General features: G+C 38.9%; 2 protein-coding genes across 4 annotated transcripts in view; one reads left to right on the top strand and one right to left on the bottom strand.

The window, feature by feature from the left end:
• The first annotated feature begins 458 nt into the window (after positions 1 to 458).
• LOC114471855 (tyrosine--tRNA ligase, cytoplasmic) lies at positions 459 to 6,255 on the top strand. Its single transcript, XM_028460802.1, has 10 exons — positions 459 to 593; positions 663 to 809; positions 2,009 to 2,184; positions 2,264 to 2,393; positions 4,062 to 4,142; positions 4,256 to 4,348; positions 4,435 to 4,570; positions 4,645 to 4,730; positions 4,821 to 4,947; positions 6,056 to 6,255. Coding segments are annotated over exons 1-10 (1,035 nt in total). The 5' UTR covers positions 459 to 536; the 3' UTR covers positions 6,058 to 6,255.
• The window catches only part of nhsl3 (NHS like 3), a 41,924-nt gene continuing 21,815 nt past the window's right edge, over positions 6,248 to 26,356 (bottom strand). The window contains exons 1-9 of one of the 3 annotated variants that reach the window (XM_028460800.1): positions 14,830 to 14,895; positions 13,570 to 13,728; positions 13,312 to 13,355; positions 13,030 to 13,168; positions 12,053 to 12,160; positions 11,814 to 11,971; positions 11,530 to 11,724; positions 8,082 to 11,445; positions 6,249 to 7,390 (exon numbers count right to left, since the gene is read on the bottom strand). In XM_028460800.1, coding sequence (XP_028316601.1) covers positions 7,350 to 7,390; positions 8,082 to 11,445; positions 11,530 to 11,724; positions 11,814 to 11,971; positions 12,053 to 12,160; positions 13,030 to 13,168; positions 13,312 to 13,355; positions 13,570 to 13,728; positions 14,830 to 14,887 — 4,266 coding nt within the window. In that variant the 5' untranslated portion in view covers positions 14,888 to 14,895 and the 3' untranslated portion in view covers positions 6,249 to 7,349. Of the gene's footprint in view, positions 7,391 to 8,081; positions 11,446 to 11,529; positions 11,725 to 11,813; positions 11,972 to 12,052; positions 12,161 to 13,029; positions 13,169 to 13,311; positions 13,356 to 13,569; positions 13,729 to 14,829; positions 14,896 to 26,356 lie in introns of those variants that run through there. The other 2 variants (XM_028460799.1, XM_028460798.1) reach the window with 2 other exon arrangements.

Here is a 26,356-nt window from a genome sequence, read left to right as displayed (position 1 = left end):
TTCGGGGAAGGAGTTAGAGTATGATTATGGTGCATTGAAATCCTAGTTGTCTTGCTAAAATCTAGTAATCTTCCTGCTCATCCTCGGTTTGAGAGTCCGTTGAGGATTCAAAGAAATACTGTCACGTCTTCCTTTCGCTGATGCAAATGAAGTTTTCCTACACATCCATGACTATCTGTGAGACATGACGCTAGCGGGACAGATGATTAAACATTACTGAGTAGCATTTAGAGACAAAACCATTTCATCTCCCTGTTAGTTGTGGTGGCGCTCAGTTACATACGTACAAATTATTTGCTGCTGCACATTTTTATCATGCTAAATATCTAGTAAGCTCAGTCGTAGTTTATTCATCAATACAAAGGCCTTAACGTTGGTAAATTTAATTATTTTGTTCTTCAACACAAAGTGAAAGTACAAGACTGTCAATGGAATGAAGTATCAAGGAGTGGTTTCAACACATTCCTTCTAAACATAGGTATTAATAGAGCATGCTAGTGCTGTTTTAACACTTCACTTGTGAAGAGCCCAGCACCATGGCAGACCAGCTGAGTCCAGATGAGAAGCTCCAACTCATTACCAGGAACCTCCAGGTGAGACACATGATCATGAAGCCCCTGTTGAACCTGCCACAGGTCTGACTTCTCTCTGTCTTCATGCAGGAGGTTCTTGGAGAAGAGAAGCTGAAGCAGCTCCTCCAGGAGCGAGAGCTCAAAGTGTACTGGGGGACAGCGACCACAGGGAAACCTCACGTCGCCTATTTCGTTCCCATGTCAAAGTTAGCTGATTTCCTCAAGGCTGGATGTGAGGTAAGACGATCCCAGTAGAATTGAGGTTATTACGTTAAAACAGCTGATATATTTATACCCTTTGCAGGTGACTTAAAGTACAAACAATATTAAGGAAAGTACAAACTGTACATTTTTGAGCGCCCACACCAGCGAATTGTGTTTACACTGCCCTGAAAGTCAGACTGCGTCAAAGAGTAACTAAACCCCAAAACTTTTTTCTGCTGAATACAAATGTATTTACTGTATGTATGAAGTATTGCTTGTGATTGATCCTGGTATTCCAATTTGGCATATTTAGTTGTTGGTGGTTGGGGGTTCGAATCCCACTCTAGCCAAGTCATTGGAGTTGTGTCCTTGGGCAAGGCACTTTACCTCCATTGCCTAGTATGAATGTAGTGTGTGAATGAGTGTTGGTGGTAGTCGGAGGGACCGATGGCGCACTATGGCAGCCTTGCTTCTTTCAGTCTGCCCCAGGGCAGCTGTGGCTACAATAGTAACTTACCACCACTGTATCTGGAGTGAAAGAATAATGCACATCAATGTAAAGCGCTTTGAGTGTCTATGATAAAGCGCTGTTATAAAATAATCGCTGTTCTCCATCCATTTGGCTCGAGTCCAGGACCACACCGATGTGAGAGCAGCCTATAAATAATCCATTGTTACCCCTCTGTATGTCACCAAACCTGATTCAAAGTGAAACTATTTCAAAGTGCTTATTATCTATAGATGAACAATGTGGGCACGTTTGAAACCTGTTAAGCCTGACTGTCCCAAACTGTGCAGAACACTTCAATTTAATTTTATGGAAATTATTGGTAGACAACTAGACTAATGTCTGCCATTGGGATTTCTGTTTACCAAAGCAGACAGATTGAGCCTCAGTTAAACTACCAACTTTTAGGATTATCAGGGCTCTCTAACTCCTCCACTACAATGGGCAATGACCCAAAGTGTACTTTAAAATCAACCAAATAGATTCTTCAAACAAAACATAAGAACATTGTGCATTAAACAATTCAGTTACATTAATATCCCCAGGGATTACTTTAGCATCAGGTCCTCGTGGATTAACTGTCCAGTTACTTTTTGTCCCTTAAAAAGTTAAAAGAACACACAAAGAAAGAAAATATGTTGCCATTCTTATAAAACGTGCATCAAATTATTACATCCTCAACTTATAAAACATCTTTTTTAAGTTGTTTTTTTAAAATCTTCAGGTCACCATCCTGTTCGCTGACCTTCATGCCTACCTGGACAATATGAAGGCTCCCTGGGAGCTGCTGGAGCTCAGAGTGAAGTACTACGAGCAGATAATCAAAGCCATGCTGGAGAGCATTGGTGTTCCTTTGGAAAAGTTGAAGTTCATCAAAGGAACAGACTTCCAGCTCAGCAGGTCAGTGATCCACTAACTACTCCACATTAAATTGTTGATTCCATCCTCATGCTTTAAAGGTGGTCTTTGTGTCCTTCAGAGAGTACACGCTGGATGTGTACCGTCTGTCCTCCATGGTGACAGAGCATGATGCTAAGAAGGCTGGGACGGAGGTGGTCAAACAGGTGGAGCATCCTCTGCTGAGTGCTCTTCTCTATCCAGGACTGCAGGTAAGTCCACCAGTCAATCAAAGAGTGTCTCTTCTCCTGTTCCAGTTGTCCCAGGTACTGCTGTCAGCAAGTACCTTGCGTCTCGATCTTTAAAAGCTAGACAAGGTGAGAAACCTTGGTGTTCTGATTGACTCAGTTCTGACATTCAGCAGTCAGATCAAATCAATCACAAAAACAGCTTCTACCACCTAAAGAAGAAAGTAAGTCATTTATTTATAAAGCGCTTTTTGCAAATAAAATCACAAAGTGTGGTACAGAACAGAGGAGAAATTAAAACAACATCATCTAAGGAATGATAAAAAAAAAAGGTGCCTTTACATCAAGAGGAGCATCATCATAAAAGGATAATAAAATTAGAATCCATTTAACTAAAAGCTTTTCTCAAGAGTGAAGTCTTCAAATGTTTCTTAAAACAGTCGACACAGTTAAGCTCCTTGAGAGACTGGTGCAGGTTATTTTAGAGTCTGGGGGCCACAGCCTGGAACACCAGGTCTTCTCTGGTTTTAAAATTTGTTTTTGGGATTTTTAGGAGACCTTGGCCTGAAGATTAAATGGTGCGCCCTGAAGTGTAGGAGCACAACAAGTCCGTGATTTATTGAGGGGCCTGACCATGTAACTAAAATTTTATACTCTAAGTGAAATTTGACCGGAAGCCAGTACAGTGTAGAAAGAATGAGGGAAATGTAGGCTGTTCTAGGGGCACCAGTCAAAAGACGAGCTGGAGTCTGTTTAGGGTCGACTTATTAAAACAAGTGAAAACAGAATTACAATAGTCAATGGGAGATGATATGAACGCGTGGATGTCCAGTTCGAGATCTGATTTTGATAACAAGTTCCTCACTTTAATGATATTTCTCATGTGGTAAAAAAAAGTTTTTTGTCAGTTGACGACGGTGACCCTTCAAAGACATTTACTGATCAAACACAACCCCAAGGTTTCTGAGGCTAGAGCACCAAGGGAGTTCCTAATCAAAGGGATATTTTTATCGAGAGCAATGATCAGAGTTTCTGTTTTGTTAGAATTTATCTGGAGGTTATTCGATGACAACCAGTTTTCGATACAAGATAAACAATCTAAGAACTCAGATAAAAAGTGTAACTCTGAGTCATTAAAGGAGCAGTGCAACTGGATGTCATCAGCATAAAAATGATGACACATTTTTAAAACCACAGATCAACCGTCCAAGAGGCATCAGGTACAATAAAAACAAAGCAGGGCCCCAAACAGAGCCCTGGGCAACTCCACGTGACATTTCATTGTTAATACTAACATATATGAAGTAAACCACTGGAGAACAGCACCAGAAAACCCCATCTCAGATTTGAGTCAAATAATCAGTAAATAGGTCAGATAGTGGAGCCCAGAGTTCACAGCAAATATAGTGATGCTGCTTTTAGTTGTTATGCTGCAAAGAAGAGGAACAAACTGACATCAGCATCCAACGTGAACATTTTTGAATCCAAGTTAAAGGCTCTGTTTTTCTCTACTGTGTATGACTGAGAGGGAGATTTTTAATCATTTTTTTTGTTGATTTAATGTTTTACTGCTGATTTCAATGTTCGTCTTATTGATTTTTAAACTGTTAAATGTTTTCTTGTTGTACTTTTTAATCATGTAAAGCTATACAAATACATTTGCCTTACCCAGTTGATGCTGTGTGTTTTCAGGCTCTTGATGAGGAATACTTGAAAGTGGACGCTCAGTTTGGAGGAGTTGATCAGAGGAAAATTTTCACTTTGGCAGAAAAGGTTTTGATATGTTTTTATTTTTGTAATTCCTCAGAAAAGCTTCTGCTCTAGAATTCTTTCGGCTACAAGCTTCTCTAGCGTGTGCAGTGATCTATAGGAACTCTTGTGTGCAGTACCTTCCCTCTCTGGGCTACGCTAAGCGTGTCCACCTGATGAACCCCATGGTACCAGGACTGACTGGGGCTAAGATGAGCTCTTCAGAGGAGGTGAAGCAGCACCACTAATATGTAATGTAATCACACTTTAACATTTGTGTGGACATCCATACACTCTGATTCATTTGTGGCTGCAGGAGTCAAAGATTGACCTCCTGGACTCCAAAGAGGCTGTGAAGAAGAAGCTGAAAAAGGCTTTCTGTGAACCAGGAAACATTCAGAACAATGGAGTCCTCTCTTTTGTAAAATATGTGGTTCTCCCTCTGCGAGGAGGTACAAACATCTTGTTTACAGTTTTTTTTTTTTTTGGAAAAAACAACAATTCATCTTCATCTGAAATCTTTTAGAGCTCTGCATCAAGCGTGACCCTAAATGGGGAGGAGACAAAGTTTACACTGAGTTTGAAGAAGTGGAGAAGGACTTTGCTGCAGAGGTTTGATGCAATCAGTTACTTTTGTGGGTCTGTGTTGGTACTACATATCCAAAATGTGTTCTTAGCGGCTTTTTTTCCACTGTTTCTCAGTCCATCCATCCCGGGGACCTTAAGGCCTCTGTGGAAGATGCACTGAATGAGCTACTGGAACCAATCAGAACAAAGTTTGCCTCTCCAGAGCTCCTCCAGCTTACCAACGCTGCCTATCCCGACCAATGTAAGATGAACAAGAATATTTGCATTTCCTGAAGAAAATGCAAGGGGGGGTGCAAGTGCTGGCCCACGTCACACCGCATTAGCTGAGCATTAGCATTAGCCTAATATTAGCTAGCATTATCGTAGCAATAGATTAGCGCTAGCATTAATCTAGCCATAGTATTAGCATAGCATTAATGCTAACCTATTATTAGCATTTGACTAGCATTAGCATTAACTTAGCATTAGCAATGACCTAGCAATAGCAATGACCTAGCAACAGCATTAGCCTAGCAACAGCATTACCCTAGCAATAGCATTAGCCTAGCATTAACACTAATGTAACTGTCACTACCAAATCTTTTCACGGGCCGGATCCTTTCAACGCATGCGCGCAACGCGGCTACACCCGGGCCTGATCGTTTTGGATCCTTCCAATGCATGCGAGAAACGCATCTCCATCCGGTCGGCCTATTTTACGGCAGTTTGTGTACTATTTAAAAGGTTGAAATTCTACTTTTTAAAAAGAATTAGAAATGTATGTTTTGAGTGAATTACGATTTTTTTAGTTTTTATCTTATTTTCTGTTTGGTTTTTGATTGTCAATGTTGTGTATTGTTTTTATCTGTTTTTTTTAATTTATAAACAATTAAAAACACCACAAAACAGTCACATATTTAAATGTGTATTATTAAAATATTTAACAAACGTCGTATTGGTCGGTGTACATTCAAATATCACATCCCAGCAGCTCTGTCGTAAGGATTGCGAGTGAAGGAAGTGATGTAGTCAATGCACATACGTTGAAAGGATCCGGTCCGTGAAAAGATTAGGTATTGACAGTACCATTAATGTTGCCTAATAATAGCAATAGCATTAACCTAACATTAGCCTAGCAATAGCAATGACCTAGCATAAACATTGGCCTAGCAATAGCAATAACATAGCCTTAGCATTCGCCTAGCAATGGTTGAAATGGGTAGTAGCTGAACATGTTAAAGGTTGAATGATCAAAATCGGTTGAATGGCTTCATCCTCTCTAATAAATTTGCATCATAAAAGCAAGGGTTATATAATGTTGTAATACATGTAATGCAGAGGACTATCACAGGTTATAATGTGTGTTTCAGAGGAAGGAGGAAAGTAGCCAGAGATGAAGACGAGTCGGCTCCACCAGTAGAAAAACCGGACATCATGGATCTCTCATCAACTATTTGATCATGATATCACTAATGCATTTAAATTGTTTTTACCTAAAGATGGTTGTCAATTGTTGAAATAAAAACAAATCACATCTGATGTCAAATAAAGGGATTTTTAGGGAATAAAAGAATGAATTGTGTTTATTGTGAGAAATGTATTCCTATTTATAGAACAAGTGAGAACACATTGATTAAAACTCTTAAAATTTATTGAACTGTACATAACATTTTTAAACAGTAAAACTGATTTTTAACCGATACTAATGAGTGTATACGTAAATCACTCACTGATGACTCTGTTGGGGGGAAAGTGAGTTGTGCAAATAATAATGAGCTGGGGTTTTTTCATCATTAAAGGCTTCAGGCAGAGTGTCAGACACAGAACACATAATAAACACTTTGTAACGCATTTGCTCCAGTGTATCAATCATCCAGGGGCTGTTGAAAGCGGTTTGTAAATGTAACGAGGCTTGTGATGATGATTTGAAGGGAAAAGGTGAATGACAGTGCCTCCAGGGGGAAACAAACACAGATGAATAATTACTTTGCACTACAGTCTCTCCAAAAGGGAGCTCTGAACAGGATGTCCTGCTGTGTATGCGTTTAACGTATAAAACCTTTTTACACTGATTTATATAGTTTTTTTTAAAAAAAGTGCCTTTGTCCCAACATCTCTATTTAAAGTAGCATCACTTTCATAAACCTGTAAATATTCAGTCCATCCATCCATCGTCTGTTCCCACGTCACTTGATCAGAGTTGCTCGTGGAGAATGTCGTCAACGTCCTCAATTTTGTAAGTCTTACTGAACATTTCTAGAATACTTTCATGATATTTATCTACAATGTTTACATGACGAAAGAACATTTTTTTTCTAAAGCTGCAGTTATCAGTGTAACCTCTAGGAGGCGACTTTACTCAGTCTGAATGTTAGCAGCTGTCCAATGCACATCATTTTACCCTGAGGGCCACAGATGTGAAAAAGAAGTGATAAACTATCTTAGAAAAATAGTCCTGAATAAAGCTTTTTTGTTAACAAACTGCTCACAATATAAAGTTTGCATAAATATGAAGGCCGTCAGAGGCTAAGGCTTTTGGAAAAAATGCGTGACAACAAGCAGAAAGTCTGGTCAAGGCTGTGTGTCATTGCTGCGAGTTTGCTCTTTTCTGTGGTTCTTCTTCTCTGCTTGTGGCGTCATGGAGTTCAACACCAGTGGTGCTTTTCAAAACAAAGTCTCAATTGTGTCCTCTGTCACACGTGTAGCTGAAGAGTAAAAGACAAGCATCAGTCATTCACAGTAGTCCTATATCGATTGGATAAGCCAAGACCCAATCAAATCAATGGAAACGCCAACACCAACCATCGATTAATTTTCACTTAAATGTCTGAAATATTTTACAAAAAAACTGTCAAAACATGGTCATTTTTTTCTAGCTTTAGCTAAAATGTAACTGAATGTGTTAAATGGGTGTAATATAATATTGTTTATTATTATTAATTTTATTAAATTAATCTAAAAGCCCCTTCAAAATAAAATTGAATCGTAGCAGACTTTGTGATGTCGGCAATTATTGTACCTTTGTCCATGGAATCGATATCATATCTCATCGTCATGAAACAGGTGATTTGCACCCTTCATACATAAATAAATAAATGAATAAATCGCACCATCATTTGCTTTATTCAGGACTGATTCAAGCATATGTTGGCTGTGAATAGGCTGAAGATGAGCTGGAGATGTTAAAAAAAGGGGTATGGATTTCTTTTTCTGTGCGTAAAATGTGTCTTAGATCTCTCTGTAATGACACATTCCCTGCTTTTCTGTACAAACTCCCAATAATGCCTTTGTGCTGTGTCATAATGGTACAATAGTGGCTTGTGCCTAAAGGTTGTGAGTTATTGAAATCTGCATCAAACACAAGTAGTTATAGATACTTGTGGCTATTGCACTTACTTGTTTGAGGGAGTGTTATTCCACTTGAAGGTTGACATTCTCCTTTTCCTTCAACACCAGGATCCATCTTTAGCGAATAGCTTGGGATGTGTTGTGAAGGGCTGATCCTGCCCTGGGCTGGCTTTTTTGCCACGGGTGGAGGAACTCGGTCCCACTTCACTCCACCATTTGAGAAAGAGTTTGCCTTGGACTGGTCAGACACCTGCAAGAGCTCAGAAGCTAGGCTTTGCCTTAGACGTGCCTGTGCTTCAGAGGAGGATGGAGTCTCTACAACAACTTTTTTTGTGCTCCTGGAGAAAATAAAGCTTGCGGTGCAGGCTGAGGACATGTGCATGTCTGTTCCTTCAGGTGACCTCAGACACAGCGCTCCTGGCTCACCATTACTACTACTGAAGGGCGATCTCCCTGCCATTCTTGAAGGAAGAACATCTCTCGAAGACATTGCAGCAGTTTTCATGCGAATGGCTTCCTGCAGGCGCATGGAAGGTGTGCTCATTGTGACGGCAGGTGTTTTAAGTGCCGCGGAGTGAGATTTCATTGATAAAGACTTCCGAATGGGCTTTTGAGGAATGTTTTGTAATCCTTGAAGAGAACTTTGTGAGCTATCTTGTGTTGGTGCTACCTCTGGACTTGATTTAATGTCTTCAGAAACCACTTGTGTCTGATCTTCTGCCATGCTGACTGCTCTAAGTCGTACCATCTGAAGCAGGGAAGGGGTGACAAGAGGTATGTTGGCATCCTCTTTAGGAATAGGTGCACTTTTGTGGCGAGCGAGGAGCTCCTTGTTTCTAGAATCTCTATGTGGTACATTGGGTTGCCTTCTGAAGTTGACCCCATGGCTGGTAGACTCTGCTGGTAACAGGGGGGCAGCTGTTGTGGCTAAAAGTTCAGCAGTAACTGAAGAAAGAGGCAGCTCTTCAGCAAAGCTATGCCTGGGAAAATTGCTCAAAACATGTGAAGTTGATGCAGATACCAAGCTTTCTGCTCTTGTGATGGGTTGTGTCTGAGAGTCCAGAGATGGAGGTGAGACATTATCTAAAACAGAATTTATGTTCTGCTCTCCTTGTAAAGAAACCTCAACACTGCCAGAGTTGGTGCTCAAATCCTGCATGATAACCACTGACATATTATTTGTAATAACTGGCTCTATAATACCTGTGAGCAAGTCTGGACTGTGCGAAAGACTCCCTTTATCAAGATCTGACCCTTTAACCGTCGACAAATCTGCCACACTGTCCACTATGAAGAGAGGAGGAGGTGGGGGAAAGTCAACCTCATCTGTGTCTTCAAAGACTAAGTCATTCTCCAATGGAGGAGGAGGAGGTGGCCAGCAAGACTCCCCAGCCTGTGTCTTCTCCTGTGCATTGTTGACTAGTGAAGACACTGATGAAGGAGGTGTATCGCTTGATAGAGGAGGTTTAGGATGGTGTGCTGGAGGTGGACTAGGTGTAGAGGAAGTCTTACTGGTAATTGGAACTTGCAGGGAAAAGGCCAGCTTGGATGAGGCTTCATTCTTTTTGTCATCTGTGAAACTTGGACTGCTTTGTGAGGACACTGTAGGATTCTCACTGATTTGTGCTATTGGTGTTGCACTGCTGCATGTATCTGTTCGTTGCGTGCCTGATGTTTCCTCTCTATGGAGTAGTTTTGTGGGTTTTTTCATGACAGGAGGTGGCTGCTTCTTCAAGGTCTCTGAATGGAGTTCTTTAATTACTCCAGAGCTATCGTCCTTCTCTCCACTCTGAAGATCTAAACCTTGCTCACCTACAGTCTGGCTGAAAGTAAACTCTTGCTTTAAGCTTTCATCCTGTTTTAGAATTTTCTGTAGCCCCTCATGATAAGTTGCTACCAGTGTCCCGGGATTGGTTTTGCCTTCTGACTGATGTAAGACTGGCTTATCAATATCAGTTGTCAAATTTCCAACATGGTTTTTCTCCTTGACATCAGTTGGGTATATTTTTTGTTTGTCCATGCTATAGAGTACTGGTGCTGGTTTTTGGTTAGCTATTGTGACATTAGAGGGCCGTCCACACAAAAGTGCTAAAGTTTGTTTGTTACAAGCCCATGTCTCTGGAAGAGGAGGAGATGGTGCTTTAACTTTGGGAGGTGGAGGGATGTTTAAAAGCTCTTTAATTTCATGCCTAAAAGGTGAAGAGTTGTTTTTCAATGGTAGTTCTGTTGCAGTAGCCATATGTGGAGATCTATGTATTGATATACTTGGGTCACAAGCTGAAATATCTGGATTGGATGGCTCAGATGTTTCTGATGATAAAGAGGTAAGTGAATGAGAAGGAGATCCTGGTGTAGATACAAATCGAGGCAAGGATCTCTCTGGTTTTACTGGTGTCTTTCTCTGTTTGTCCGGAGAAGTGGGAGAAATTTCTTTTGGGGAAAGAGTTGGAGTACCACTCTGACTTGAGTAGCCACTGGAAGGTGACATGGTCCGTTCAAATTTTGCCTCCTCTGAAGGAGTTGTTTTGTTGGTTTCTAATGATGGTTCTGCTATTCCTCCATCCCCACTAGATGTGGTCACAAAGTCCATCAAGGTTGTAGCTGAAGAATTAGATACGTTGGTGCTGTTGGGGATGGATGCAGGTTTGACATTACAAGCAGTGTTTGCTTTAACACATTTCAAATCCTCTTTTAAAATTGTACCTCCACCAGTTGTTGTTTCCTCAGAAGGAGGAATGTTTAACTCTTCAGTGTGTGCCGGAGCTTCTGAGACATCTCTTATCTTATTACTGATCTTGTTGCTGTGCAAAGAGTTTGTTCTTCTAGGAGGAGCTGGTGGTTGTTTGGTCTTAATAATTGAAAGGCTACGGTTGATGTTTCGCTTGTTTTTTGAAAGTTCCTCTGTAATCGAATCTTGTCCACCACAGGCCAGACCTTGTCCTGTGACAGATCTTTCATTTGGGCTGTTACTCGAAGAAACTGAGTCACAAACACTGACTTGATCTACACCAGTTTGCACTGTGTGGCATTCTCGAACATAATGCTGCAGACTTTGTTCACAGCTGCTCTGTGTGCTGCTTTTGGATGATCTAGGTGAGGAACCTGAGACAATGGTCTGAGAACACTGTGACTCACTCCAGTTTGAGCCTGAAAGTGATTTGGACATAAGTACAGAGTCATTCTGTGAGCCATCATCTGATCGCCTAGACAACAAAGGGCTGACTGATAATTCTCCAGATGTCAGGCTGTTTTTGCTCACTGTCCGAACACTGCCGCCTTGGTTGATGCTGCTACCACGAGTCCGACTGTTGCTGCGATCGATCTCAATTACCTCAACAGAGGCAGGCATGACAGCATTAGGAATGATTGTAGACAAGTAGGTTGCCTGAGGAGAGACTGTCATGACTGGACCCTAAAAGAAAACAAATATTTACACCTGATTTACAATGACATTAATTTACATACTAATGGTTTTTCAAATATAAAACCTCTTTACCTGGGGTTCCTGAAGAAAGTTAAGCATGGAAGAAGAAGATGATGAAGATGTGGTCATGCCGGGAACTGCAAGAGACTTGGGTCTCATCTTGGAGCTGTGGTGAAGATTTGACCTAATTCTCTGGTAGTTAAAGGATTGCTCATCTTGGCATATTTCCTGGAAGTGCTTTGTCATTAGCTGATCATCTCCAAATGCCTGGTCATGAATGTGAAGAGACACATTTTTGGAGATTAGTAGTTTAGGATGGACGTCTAAATAATTATGCCAAAGAACAAAAGTGTTACCTCTAGGTCTGATAGGTGGATCCTTGCACCGGCCTTTTTTGCTAATAGAGTGTCCTCATCCTCCATTGGAATGATAACAATTCCAAAATGGCTGTTTATGTCTTGATTACGAAACTGTGCAGACATTAGGGGCTGAAAGGTCGAGCTTCTGTGCAGAGCTATGAAAATGGACGGATGACTGTTAGTAGTGGTTTACCATTCTTTGATTGTCATTGAATGAGGCTGAGTCCTGACTGTACCTAGCTCCTTTTGGACCTGGTTGGGAATTCCCATGATGGTCGTCCTCCTGCTCCTCTTCTTGTTCTTATCAAATCTTTTCACTTGATTCAAAGGTTTGAAGGTAGAGCCTGAGGGACACAGGGAAACCATCTTATTCTGTGTTTGTGGATGGATGGGTGGCTTGACTAACATTTAAACGATGTGTGTGTCATCTACCTAACAAGGAAAATCTATAAGAAATACCATTGCATTAGAACATACATGGTTTTAAGTAATACAGTAATTTATCACTTGATTTATTTTATTCATTCTAGATTTTGAAAAGTAACGTAAAGCTTTACAGAGAAAATGGGTGGAGCTTGATGACAAATTCAAAGAGACTTTCTGTTCCAAGTTGATATTTAAATTTCACACAGAGGGATACTAAACAAGCGGAACATTGCACAAAGTATATGTTTTTGCAACTGAAGGATTTTTAAAAAAAATAACTTTAAAGAAAGATCTGCAAATAAATTATTAGGATACCAGTCAGACTTACTGACACATGCATGTCAGCCTCATCATTGCCCTAAAAAAAAAAAAAAAACCCTACAGTCCGTGTGAAGTGAGTGTGCACGGGTGTGTAAAGTCTCTCGTCTTTTGATTTCACACAGTACAGCAGAGGCACCAAAGAGTCGGGAGTAAGATGTGCATGCTAAATTAGAGCCAATGAATCGTTTTTAAGCAGTGCTTTCAGGAACTGCTTTAACAGCCACTCTGAGCAGCTCATATTTCTACAGATGAACCTGATATGGAAGCTTTCTTTTGTAGCTCCTTGGACATCTAACACAAGCAAAACTGCTTTTGGATTATGATACTATAAATTTTCATTTATCCTCAACAATTACATGAAAAAATGCCTTCAAATAACTACAAACATTTACACACAAGCTAATTGGAATGAGTCTGAGGACACTGAAGACAGTTTTCAGTGAGGACAGTAAAAAGCCGAGATTACCTTGGCGGGTAAGTACAGGCCTGGATGACATGGCAGATGTTACTGTGGTATCACTATTCCGAGTGGTGGATCTGGAGTTCAGAGAACCACCTCCATTCTGGGAGCTACTGTCTTGTTCCGCACAGAGAGTATCTGCAGACTAGAGGGGGTACACACACACACACACACACACACACACACACACACACACACGCAGGCACAGACGCAAGTGTTTTGTTAGAGGTTATTCTGGCGTTGAAAGGAAGTGATAGAACAATGTTATTAAGTCCGAGAAACTCTTACAGCAATGCTTTCATCGTCTGGAAGGTTCAGTCCATTCTGGTTTTCTGTGAGAAACAAACAAATGGGGTTAAGTCAAAGAATTTAAAAACATTTGTGGAAGTGGTTTTCCAAATAACAGACTCTCCAACATTTCCATAAAGTGTTTGTTCCATTGCTATCCAAACTTTTTTGTCTTTAAATCCACTGGTTGTTCAAAACTACAACGTTAATTAGCTTTTAATCAACTGTATTCATGACAATGTAATGAAGGGGTTTCACCTTCCTGTCTCTGTATCTTGAGTCCCTCCAGAGCTTCAGTGTGCAGGTCTTCCAAGTACTGTGGCCGACTGCCCTCAATGAAAACATTCTCTTGGAGGTGCTGGGAGGCCGTATAGTGGACCGCAAGCCTCTTTTGGTCATCATGCCCCTTTGGTCCAGCTTTAATAAACAAGGAAACAACAGGAAATATTATCTTCACCACAAAAACTATATAACTTTGTTTTGTGTTTATAGTTTGAATTGAGTACAGACTAAAGAACCCTTCAGAGTTTTACAAAAAAGTCATGCTTTCCTCAGCACTTTGCTCCCATCAAAGGACAAAACACATCCTCAACACACCTAGCATGTGTCATCTTAAGACCTTATCAGCTTTACACTCAATCCTCTGTACATCCACCTGCCCTGAGTTACCGTTCATCAGTACAACTTTAACACTCATGTAATCTCCTCAGCCAAGAGTGGTGGGCAGACGTCTGAGTCTAGTCCAGGGCTCTCAGTGGAAGAATTTACAGCCTAGATAATCTCTCTCAAGGGTCTGTTTTTGTGTTTTTTTGGCTGGTTCTCAAAAAGGGGTTAAAATAATCTTTACTGTCCACCTTAAAAGACGCTTCTGAACCACCTGCTGTTTGACCTCCTGCATGGGGACGGGGTCGAGCTATTCCATTCTAGTAGGTTAGGTCCAATGTTGGCTTAAGCAAAGGATAATTTACAAAAAGAAAAAAATATCCTATTGTTATAGCAAAGTTTTGATAAGAGTTTCCAATGATGAAAAATAAAAACCATTCACACAGGTTCCAAGTACGATGGGGGAAAGCTCTGGGTGATATAAATTACATAAAAACTAAGCTTTAACCAGTAGTTGCTATTAATTCTGCATATATCCCTCCTTAAGCCTCCGTAAGACCCCTGAAGAAGGTTTAGGGATATTGGTTGATTAAGACAATCGCCCTAAAAGTCAGTAAAGCTCTTTATCTCATTACAGAGGACCCTCTTAAACTGATAAGAGTTGAGATGTCGTGCAGGGGTTTGTGTTTTTGAAGCACGGAAGTTGTCTAAAAAATAATGTCTAAAAATTACTGGAAACTTTGGCTGTTATGGTTGTAATCATTTTATAAAATTCCAAAATAGATTAGATATTTAATGGATTAGATGAGATATATTCTATACAATGTTCTAGAAATGACAGTCACTAGAAATGTATTATTTGTCCAATAAATCAGTATTCAACTACTAAAGACTGTGTTTTGACTCAACACTTACCCTTCTTCTTGAAGACAGAGAGCAGAGAGTGGATGCTCTTCCTCAAGTAGACAACCATCGCTACAGAAGAGCCATATCCAAAGGAACAAACTCAAGAGAAAAAAAAGTTTCTATTTCTAAAATAGATCCAAATGCTCTCAGGATGGCAGAAAGCGTTGTCTCGAACTGAATATAAATGCTCCAACAGTGTCTGAGGGACAAGTGCACAATAAAATCTCCTCTCAGCCAAAGCAGCCTGCTCCAGCTGCCTTATCCCTGAGTCTGATACCCGCTCCCTTCCCCCAGGTCCTCCCTCTTTTTCTCTCCGTTTGGATCTTTATTGCAATTCTCTCTATTGTCAAATGATGAACCCTCCCTCCCCATTCCTCTCACCAGCAAAACGCCTGTCAAAGTTTGGTTTCAGGAGGCACCCGCCATGACTTCACATTATGCAGGCAGACACGTGTGAGGCACACAGACAAACATACACACACACACACACACACACACACACATACACAAAGCACCAATAGTAAAATGACACCATAGAATAAATATGAAAGCAATTAGTGACAAATATATGAATATCTGAACATATTTAGGTTTATTTCATGTCTGAATGTAAGTGCCCTATTCCTGGGTCCACTACTCCTAGATGATAAGGTGCAACTTCTGGCCTTTCACAACAAAAGCCCTGGATATAAGAAATACCTTTGTGTTTAATATATAACTTTAGGTTCTGCTTACCGTTACTACACTATAAGAAAGCTTTCATTTCTTTAAAACTCAAGCCTTAACCCTCAATAAATGACTGAATATTACCTCTCCTATCTCAATGGATCAGTGTCGTGCACACAATGGCCACATTTACGATAAACGATTTGTTTTCGATTCAGGCTCGCCCAGTTTCGGTAACCTTGAGTCTTTGGTCTCCAGCAGTAAAATCCAATAATGTGGCCTCAAACTGTAAGCCGAGCACCCAACCGCTCCAAGCTGGTATCAATCTCGCGTAAACGCTCCAAAGTAGCCTCCTGCTTACTTTTGAGTTTGTTCATCACATTAGTCTGAGTGTTGAGTGCTCTGCCCCATCCTTCAGAAATGAATGCCAGCCTTCCCAAAACAGCTGCCGACATAGTGCAAACTTTGCGATAGATCAGAAAGCAGCCAGCTCCAATCAGCCACATCCCTGCTACCATAAATCCAATTGTGTAGATGTCCTCCATGGAAATCATGGACAGACACACAACCTTCCACTTATTCCAGGAATCCATCGTGTATCCAACCGCAAACACGCGGGCTCACCCCGGCCCGGTCTTTGAGTTGAAAAAATTTGATCGATTGCATTAAGAGACCAGCTGACCAATTCCATAATTTTGGTTTTTGGATAAATGCAGAAAGAGTCTCCTTTTAGATCCACAAGACAGAAGATAGCAGACAAAACAAGCAGCAGGGCAGATAGGGAGGAGAATGGGAGCAAAGAAGAATGCGATCGCCTTCACCGAGTAAAGTAGCAGAATAGAAGCAAACCCTTAATTCCGAATGCAAATGTAATACAGAATTGAACTTAAATCCGAATTATGTGACTGGTTTATTCAGATTTTAATTAAGAATAAAAAAAGATATAAAATAATCCACATGATCGACTACACACCAGATTGTTTTTTTTTTTGTTTTTAATATTCTATTGAGTTAAATAGGTCATACCCAGCGTAAGTTTGCACAGACTTAAAGTCAAATGAAATTATGGCTATTTTTCCAACAACAAATTTTTTTGCCTTTTTTTCCTCTCAAAAACTATTGTATCGTATCGTTATCGCGAGCCTGCTATCGTCCTCAGCGTATCGTCGCACCCCTACTAACTGGCTATTATGATAGAAACATAAAGTCACTAATTTACATTATAACAATTTAATGAAGATCCTAACTTTACACTATATTTTTTGCAGAAGTAGAACAGCAAGTCAGGTTTTACCCAAACTAGAAAAGTGAAAACTTTATGATGATTTAAAGAAAAAGTTGCATAATTGAGAGCTAATGTGGATTAGTGTAGTTCCTTTTTAATTAAAGTCGTCAGCATGTTTTATTTATCTACACTGTGTCTCATTATTCAATGGCTACAGGGGCTGCATTTGACAGCTAAGGTTGTGTCCTCACAGTAGAAAACAACCCTGTAATAAATATAGGTGGTGTGTATGTGTTACTTCCACCTTCAGTGTCACTGCATCACTCTCCTTTTTCCTTCCATTCCTTATCTGCTAAACTTCCCCCCTTTTCATCTTTCAGTGCGTGTATCCAACCTTCCACTCTGCGTCTCAACTTCACAGCCAACAAAGGTTTAGTTTGAGTTATAAATAGCTGACTCAGCCTCATTTCATCCTCTGCAATGGATGGGTGCCCTGAGGAAACACAACCCGACTGAGACGAAAAAGAGCGAAAATGCAGATTTTTTTTTTTTTTTTTTAAAACAAGAATTGCTGTTATTTTTAAAATGTAGTGCAGTATGTGTTTCCCTTGCTCTTTAAATGTTTTCTTACTTTCATATGAAGCGGAACAGCAGGGGGGCTACAGCTGGCCGGCACCAGCTGTAGTATGTAACACAATTAACTTCACCCGTCCCTCCAAACCAGGGGTGAACTGCAACGAATATTCAGCCCTGGCATTTTCAATATAGATCAGCCCACTACATTATCAGAGACACCATGTAGAAGCCGTTAATAAGTCAGCAATGCTCAACATGTGGCTCTTTATGTCTTAATTGTAATTATTGTTAGAATGGGCAAACTTTTAACCCATCTTTACAGATTTCCTTTGGTCATTTTGCAACTTATACTCTGTCCCAATTTTGCCACTTTTCAAAGAGTTCTGACACTATTTTCAGACTTTAGCTACCATCTGCCAATAAATATCCCTTTTTTTCCTACTTTTGTCTATTTTTGCAAGTTCGTTTCGACACTTGTATCCCATTTTTGTCCAATTTTCATTCAAATAAGCTAACTTTTGCCCAATAAATACATTTACATTTGGCCACTTTTTGTCCCACATTTTTGCCCTTTTTCATTATTGTTTGCCATATTTTGCCCATTTAAGCTACCATTTGCCATTACATACCACCTGGTTCCTCTTTATTTGCCTATTTTCCTATTTTCTGGTCACTCATGACTACTTTTGGCACTTTTCACTCTTTTCTCATCATGTTTTTGCCATTTTTTTTAACATTTTGGGCCACCTGTTACCATGTCTGCCTTCACTCGCTCGTCAAACCAAAACAAAACACACAAAAAAAAAAAAAAAAACCTTGCGGACCAGACCACTTCGGGTCGACAGTCCACCCCTGCTCCAAACACACTGAAAAAGAAAGACTGATAGAGTTTTCAGCCCAGTTTCTAAGGGTCAGACTGAGCAGCATGTGTTACTGGATGTGATTCAGCCTCAGTGTGAGTTGGAGAGCATTAAACATGGCAGCCATGCCAAAAGATTATCCATGGTTTGATACTTGACCTGCTGTCCACTTATCCAACACTCCCCATACCTATAGTGTTTGTCTCTGTTTTACTCCACCTTTGGCTTCCCTTATTCACTTATTAGCCGATTAATACTCCGTCCCGTGAACAACTTTTTCAACAACAACATAAAACAGTACAAATACAAGTCAAAATGTGCATTAATAAACAAAAACGAAGGACACACTGCCTCCAAGCTCAGCAGATTTACTGCAGACGGTGCCAGTTTAGGGATCTTTGGTCCAGCTCTGTTGTTAACCAAGACTCCCCCCCCCCTTATCAATATTCATTAGAAGACCTAAAGAGACGCCATCTGGTCCTGGGGGAGGGTCCAGAGGGGCCAGAGACATGACTTTACATACCTTTGATTCAACAATCCATACCTCTGCACAGGAATTATAACACATAGCTATTAACTCATGCTAACTTCATATTATTGTAGATTAGTTACTAAACCTATCTCTGTTTAATCATTGTCATCACATTATAATTATGTGCTCATTTTTTATTTATTTTTTTCAAATTTACACTATTTTTACAACTGCTTTCAACAAAAATAACATAAATCACACGCGTTAGACTGCTGGACATGTTAGCAGGTCAAAACACTCATGGAAGAACAATTAGAGTTCAGATAGGCAACAAACCTAGAGCGTTAAACTGTCAAACAGAAGAAAATATACTGGGAGAGGTAACGATCCAACACACACACACTGTTGTTCCAATTTGTTCCTCATAAATTATCTTACACATGAGACATATGCACTCCATACAGCACAGCACAGCACTTGTTTTTAAAGACAAAATGACTCAAATTAGAATAAAATCTCAGAAAAAAAACCTAAAAGATACTTTTATAAGATTATTTTATAAAAGATTGTTGTCCAATCTTTACAATTTAGACGTTTATGACGACAGTTTAATTAATTTATAGCTTTACTTTTCTATAAAGAAAATTAAGTTTTGAAAGTGACTGAAAGAAATTTACCACCACCAATATCTTCCTATATCAAAAATCCTCCTGTAATAACCTATGAATACATACATATATTTTTTATAACACACATGTTATAAACTTATTCAAAGTTGCAAATGATTAATCAACTAAAAGGGGAAAATGATCCAACTAATAAGTCTGCTATTGGATTACACAAAAAAAATAATAATAATAATAAAATAAAAATACATTTACAAAATGTATGGAAATATCTCAAGTATTTGATTAGTACTGTCAATCATTAGTTACATGCAGAGCAGGCTGGGTAGCCCAGCAATTCATTTAATTCCACCATCTTTCAACCAGGGTCCTATTGACAATAAACCAGTATAGACAGTAAAAATGATGAGTGATCCCAGACAAAACAAATGTAAAACCCTGAGGACTCATCAATCCTAAAAGAGAGTGAAAGTAAATGGATGACTTTACTACTTTTGTTAAAACTCACCAGTATCAGGTGAGCCTTCAAACTCCTGTTAGCAGCTCCTGGACCATGATAAGCAACATGTTTTCCTCTTTATGTCTGAACAGCCTTAAAAAGTTTGTCATGGGCTAAATTCATTGGAGAAAAGGGTTCAGTCAGTTCATATTCAGAGTAGAGTACACTATTTATTTAAATTTGTTGATTTTAGTTTGGAGCAAAAGGAAAACATACTCGGCTTTGCACGAGAGTATCAGACACTCGTTGCTGTTTCTCATTAAGTTGCTTCCCTAGTTTCTAACAAACTACAGAAAACAAACTACACCCAAAAAAAAATAGCGGCAGTGATTTTGTAAGTCTGGCATGTGCGCCGTGAGGAAGGAAGGGGTACGTGAATAGAAATAAAAGAAGAAAAAAACATTGATTAATGTACCCAAGTTTTTACTTTACACCAGTGGTTCCCAACCTTTCTTGTCTTGTGTACCCCTTGAGCCTTTTTTGTCATACCATGAGTACCCCCTCACTCATACCTATTCATGATTCTCCAAAAGTAGAACATGGCACAACTGAATATTCAACACAAGTCATTTTATTTCATCTTCATGAACTGAACAATTAATATTCAGGCATTTTCTTCTTACTTTCATTGGGTGGCTAATGCTAACGATTGCCATTTACTTGCATAAGGTGGCTAAAGAGAATTAAATGTGTTCCAGATTCATGTTATATGGAACTGATTTTTTTTTTGTGTGTGTAATGTAATCAATAAACAATGCTTATGAAATGATTATTTATTTTATTAACAATAGAATGAATTAAGATTTGTTTATTGTATTGAATAATCATAATCACAGAATAACTAATTCGCTAGTAAGTAGAATACTTATGTGGTCCTGTTTGTTATTAGAAAGTGTCTATTTGTACGGTTGCCATACGGACAATCCCCGGTGCTATTGCTACGGTTACCAAATTACACGTACGTAGCGTCTCAGGATAGGTTATAACCCAATATCGCAACAATTTTTAATTTTAGGGTAAGGTTTAGTCTTAGTCACATGACCTAAACTGGCCAAATATGGGCGTCACGGCACACTGACCCAGCGCCATCTTGGAAGATGACGGCCCTATACGGATGCACCTGCGTGGGTGTGTTTACTTGAAAATAATAGTGTTATTTTTTGACTTATTGAAAGCAGCCCATGTGCTAAACGATTGTCAAAAGTCGTCTCCGTTTGGTCTCAATATGTCGGAGGCCACGGATATGTTGACACTCTACCAGAAGCTGAGAGAAGTCGATACAAGGAGAAACTGGGTCTGATCAGCGGGAATGATCCCTACAACGTTCCTGTTGACTAATGGAATGAAGATGTCTCTTATTTCCCAGGAGTGACTCATCCTGAAATTGGGTGACTGTGACATGAATGCTGTTCTCATACATTTTTATGACATAAATAATTAAAAAAGGAGCAGTCGGAGTAATCAATGTCCGTACAACTTAAATCTACCTTTTAATTGTAACTTACTTTATTTTCGACATACATTTTTGTTTAATTGTTTTTTTTTAAAATTTATTAGTATTTATTTTGTATAATATATTTTTTTTATAAAAATAAATTATCAATATTTATGGAAGCCCGTTTCCGCCACAAAAAAAAATAAAAATCACCAAGGAAAGTCATAATTATGAGAGGGAAAGTCATAATTATGAGTTAGTAAAGTCATAATTATGAGTTAGTAAAGTCATAATTATGAGACGGAAACATTTTTGGTACATCCATCTGTACCCATGGCACTGACCAGAAATCTCCATTTGTTGTTCAATAAACCATGCTCTACTTCAGCCACATCAGTTTTATCCTTTTGACGCCAGAGCCTCTTTTTGCTTAGTATCTTTTCAAGGGTGCGTTTATTCAGCATATTTCTATGTGAATTTGCAAGCAAACAAAGTATTTCATCATTTGTAAAGCCCCGTCTAAAGTAGTCTTCGATAGTCTTATCAGCCATCTCTCAGTGTCAGCTCACCACATGAACAAGCTGCTGTAAATGTGTTTAAGTATCTCATAATTATGACTTTCTATCTCATAATTATGACTTTACTAACTCATAATTATGACTTTCTATCTCATAACTATGACTTTGTTTCCCATAATTATGACTTTCCTTGGTGATTTTTTTTTTTTTTTTTTTTTTTTTTAGTGGCGGAAACGGGCTTCCATAATATTTCTAAAAAAAACGGAATTTAAAAAAATTAAAGTGGAAAACATGGAACTTCGAAAAAAATAAAACTGATTTTTTTTTTTAGGGCTACGCAACCAGTTTTAGTCAAAAATGAGAAGGGCAAATTTGCTAAATGTTATACTTTCTCAAAAAAGTTTAATAGTTTTTATTGTTTACATGTGTTGTTAAATGTTGCACAACATTTCACTTAATTTGAAAATACTTTGCATGCTGTTCATAGTTTGTATTCTAAACTTTATTAGAGGAAATTATGCTTCTAAATTTTTTGTCTTTTTTCCGTGTTATAGAAAATTGTATCGAGTTTTCCCCCTGACTATCGATATCGAGTTTGAAGTTTTAGTATTGTGATAACTCTAGCGTTAAGATGGTTTTGTGTGTGGTGTTTTAATTAAAGATAAATAATTAAAACATTTTAGAATTTTTTTTTTTCATCAGTTTTTTTTTTTAGTCACGACCCCAAGGTTGAAAAACCATGCAATAAATTGTTTAAGTGTGCAGTGGTAGGGGGTTCTTCAGGTTAAATGTCTGAAGGGGTACAGGACGTGAAAAGTAGGGGTGGGGAAAAAAATTGATTCACATAAGAATCGCGATTCTAATCATCCACGATTCTGAATTGATTCATAAACTTCAAAAATCGATTTACTTTGCAACATTCAAGACACAAGACAAGAACAAACAATGTGATAACCTGACAGCATACACCCAGAGAACAATGGCATCAAGACAGGAAAAATGTATATTATCAAAATAAGATAATAATAAAAATTCTGAATTCACTCAGCCGGCAGCTCCAGCGCCCTAAGAGGCTGAGGGGCCCAACCCAGCAGACACGAGGGGGCCACGGTACCCCCCGCCCCCTCTACTCCCTTTCTTATGCCACCTTTTTTTTGTATACCTTGTACTTATTCTTGTAATCAGAGAGTTGAGACTTCTGGACGAAAAGGGCAGCTGACCTAAGCTTTTATTTATGGAAGTTATTTCTTGTACAGTTAGTACGTTTTCATTTGTTTAGCATTAATAAATGTTACCTTGTGTCTTTAGTAGGGATGTAATGATTCACTCAACTCCCGATACGATTTGATTCACGATACTGGGTTCACGATACGATTCTCTCACGATTTATTTTACAAAATGGGACTGTAGACAAATTTTTTTTTTTGGGAAAAAAACTAGAAAATACTGTAATATTTTCCTTTTAATTTTCATTGTCAAAAGAATTCCTTGATAAACTATTCAAAACAATGCAATTTAACTAAAAATAAATCTTGAATGAAATAAATAAAGGAATAATACAAATGAAAATGAAGCCTATTAATTTAAATTCTGGTTCTATAATAAACAATGCAAAACTACATAATAGTTATTTTTCTTTTCAAAAGTGCAACTGAAAATGTATTTTGTGCCTTAACATTTGGACTTTAAAAAAAAAAAACGTGATTACACTGATTTACGTCATATTTGTTTGGACCAGCAGAGGGCGTTGGTAACACAGTGGTCGGTTGGCATGCATATATATTGCAGTGAAGAAGAGAAGCTATGCTAGCAGACAGAGCTAATAGAAAAATGTGACTTTTACAGATATTCAAGTAATATTACAGATATTCTGTCGGTGCTAAAGGGGCAATGAATAATTTATTAACATATTTAAGAGTAGAAGGCGGCCAGAAAGAAAGTATTAGCAGACTCCGCCCGCCGCCTACACTTGTGGATAGCGCCCTCTGCTGGTTAAAAAAAAGTATAAAATCGATATCAACCGTGATACCTATGAATCGATTTTTAACTGCCTTGCGATTAATCGTTACATCCCTAGTCTTTAGTTTGCCTTTGTGTGATTACATCATTGGAATCATATACAAACTATCATGATCATGCCATAATTTGCCTTAACACTATGCATTGTCAATTTTTGAATAGAGAATTGTTTGAATCGAATCGTGAGACAACCCAAAGATTCACATCCCTTGTGAAAAGTTTGGGAACCACTGCTATAGTTGACCATTGGGAGCAACTTAAGCAAGTTCAGTGTCTTGCCCAAGGACACCTCAACACATAGACACTAGGTAGCACTGGGATCGAACCTCCCAACCTCTCGATCAGAAGACGACCCCTCTAACACCTGAGCCACGGTATCTATGTATTTTAGTCTGTGAGAAACATGGAGATTTGTATTAGGTTAGTATTTTCATTAACTTCCACCTTTCTCCTTTGCTACATTAAAGCAGTGAGCCATTACAGAAATGGTCAGGAGTTGTGTGTGTACAGGTTTCTTTCTGTTCTTTGTTGCCACCTTGATACATGGATCTCATGAAACTGTCAGCCTGCAAAGAGTAAGGCTTAAAATGTGACCAGCAGAAACGCTCACACACGCTCACACACATCTATCTCATTATTTAGATCATTGCTGGCCTCCTGATTTGTATTCATAGGCTGTAGTAGTAAACTTGAGTTATGAGGTCCATCGAACTGGACTGGTTTGGTATTAACCAAGGGGAACGATGCAGCTGCTTACCAGTAACCTCCCAGCATTAAAACTGTAGACATTTGTACCCATTTTGTATTGTTTACATCTATTCAGGCACGCTGCTTAAACTTCAGTACTGTTTGCCAAATGAGGCTTGTTCGTGACACGGTTTTTCTGAGGAGAAGCATTAGCAAAAGCCATCAACACATGATGATATTAAGTTGTGATGTTCCAGACAGCAAAGCTTTGGTGGTAAAGACGTGGCCATAAGAGAAGCACTGGGAGTAAAATGAGAACTGGTGCGGATGCAGAGGAGGTAAAAGGCACAGAGGAGGGACATAAATCACAGGGTAGAGTGACTGTCACCACACATGAAGATACTGAGCTGCTAATTATGTCTGAATAAGCCTCAGCAAGAGAAACATAGATGAATGACATGCAGATGGTTTTTATTACACATTAGATAAGTTTCAGATATTGCTTCATTTTTTGTCAACATTTTAATAAAATCTGAGCTCTGTAATGATTACATTTAAACATTTAGCAAGGTGTACGCAGTCTTCATGAGCAAAAAGTAATTTTGTTCCACCCAAAATATATTCCATTTCAAAAAGCTGAATGACTTTGCCAAAGTCTATGGATTGTGAAGTAAAACTAAGCTAATATAGGCAATCATTCTATGTTCAGCCTGTGTAATATCTCTGTAATAGAAACACTTTTCTTCCAGGTAAACCAGTTCCCTCTGACTGTGCAAAATTCTTAGACACTGTACCTCGAGGTTTTGGCTGATTTGCATATCTTGGCAATAAATTCAAAAACATGTAATTATTGTAGGCAAGGCATGCCCAGTCTATACTATAAAATAAAATAAAATAAAATACCTTCCTATTCACAATTCTCTCAATCCAACCTACTCACCACAGATTGCAGAGCCCACAGGTGCCAGTTATGTAGGAGGGGTGGGGCTAACAGTGGACGTTTGTGATGTAAGGAAATGCCACAAACCACAATAATTAGCCAATAGCAAAATTCAATTGTAATAGCAGGCTTTCCACCTATAGAGGGCAGTCACACTTACATTTTAAAATGTAACTTTTTAAAATACTTTGACTAATACAGTGGTTCCTAACCTGAATTTGACCGAACTCCCAGCGGTTCATTGAGTCAGTCTCAGTCGTTTGACACGGCTCAAGACACATAGTAAATGTGTAACACAAAATATTTATTCAAGATAAACTAGTTTATTAAAATATAAATTATGATACCAATGTTAAATCCAAATTTTAACTGTACATTTATTAAATTTAATCAGAAAGTGTTATTGAATAAAGAATATCTTTAAAAGAAATCAGATTTAATTTTTCCAAATACAAAAGGTTCAGTACCTCCAATAAGGTTGAGAAACACTAGACTAAAATGTCGAGTTGGATAAGAATCAATCAATAACACTACTTCAAACCCAAATACACTTGTTTTCATCAGAAAAAAGTGGTTTTACTGGGTTTAGTTACTCTTTAATGGCTAAATGTTAGAATGTTTGCACAACTAATGGCACATTCTGTCTTTATATTCATACAGTGGCTCATTAGATGAAGCCAATCTCAGCAGACATTAGGCGGCACACCTTGGACTGACTGCCAGTCCATATGACACAATCACACACCAAATCCCTTTATTTAATTGTCACTAACCATTTTTGTCACAAAGACACACCCTGCACTTCCTGTTTTCTATCCCTGACGTAAAGCAGGCTCTAAACCTGAACTGAGTGACTGATTCCATTTCAAGTCCCACTGCGGGTGCTCACAAACATCACAGGTCTAAACTTAGCTGTGCTCACAAATAGCAGCTGCCACTCTTTTTTTTTTTTTTTGTCATGATGCTTCATTCTCCGTTGCTTCACTTCCCCTGGTGTTTCTCTTTCAGGCTGA

The sequence above is a fragment of the Gouania willdenowi genome, chromosome 11, assembly GCF_900634775.1.
Source record: "Gouania willdenowi chromosome 11, fGouWil2.1, whole genome shotgun sequence".
Lineage (NCBI taxonomy): Eukaryota > Metazoa > Chordata > Actinopteri > Blenniiformes > Gobiesocidae > Gouania > Gouania willdenowi.
Note: the sequence above shows the minus strand (reverse complement) of the source record. Positions and strands in the feature narration are given on the sequence as shown.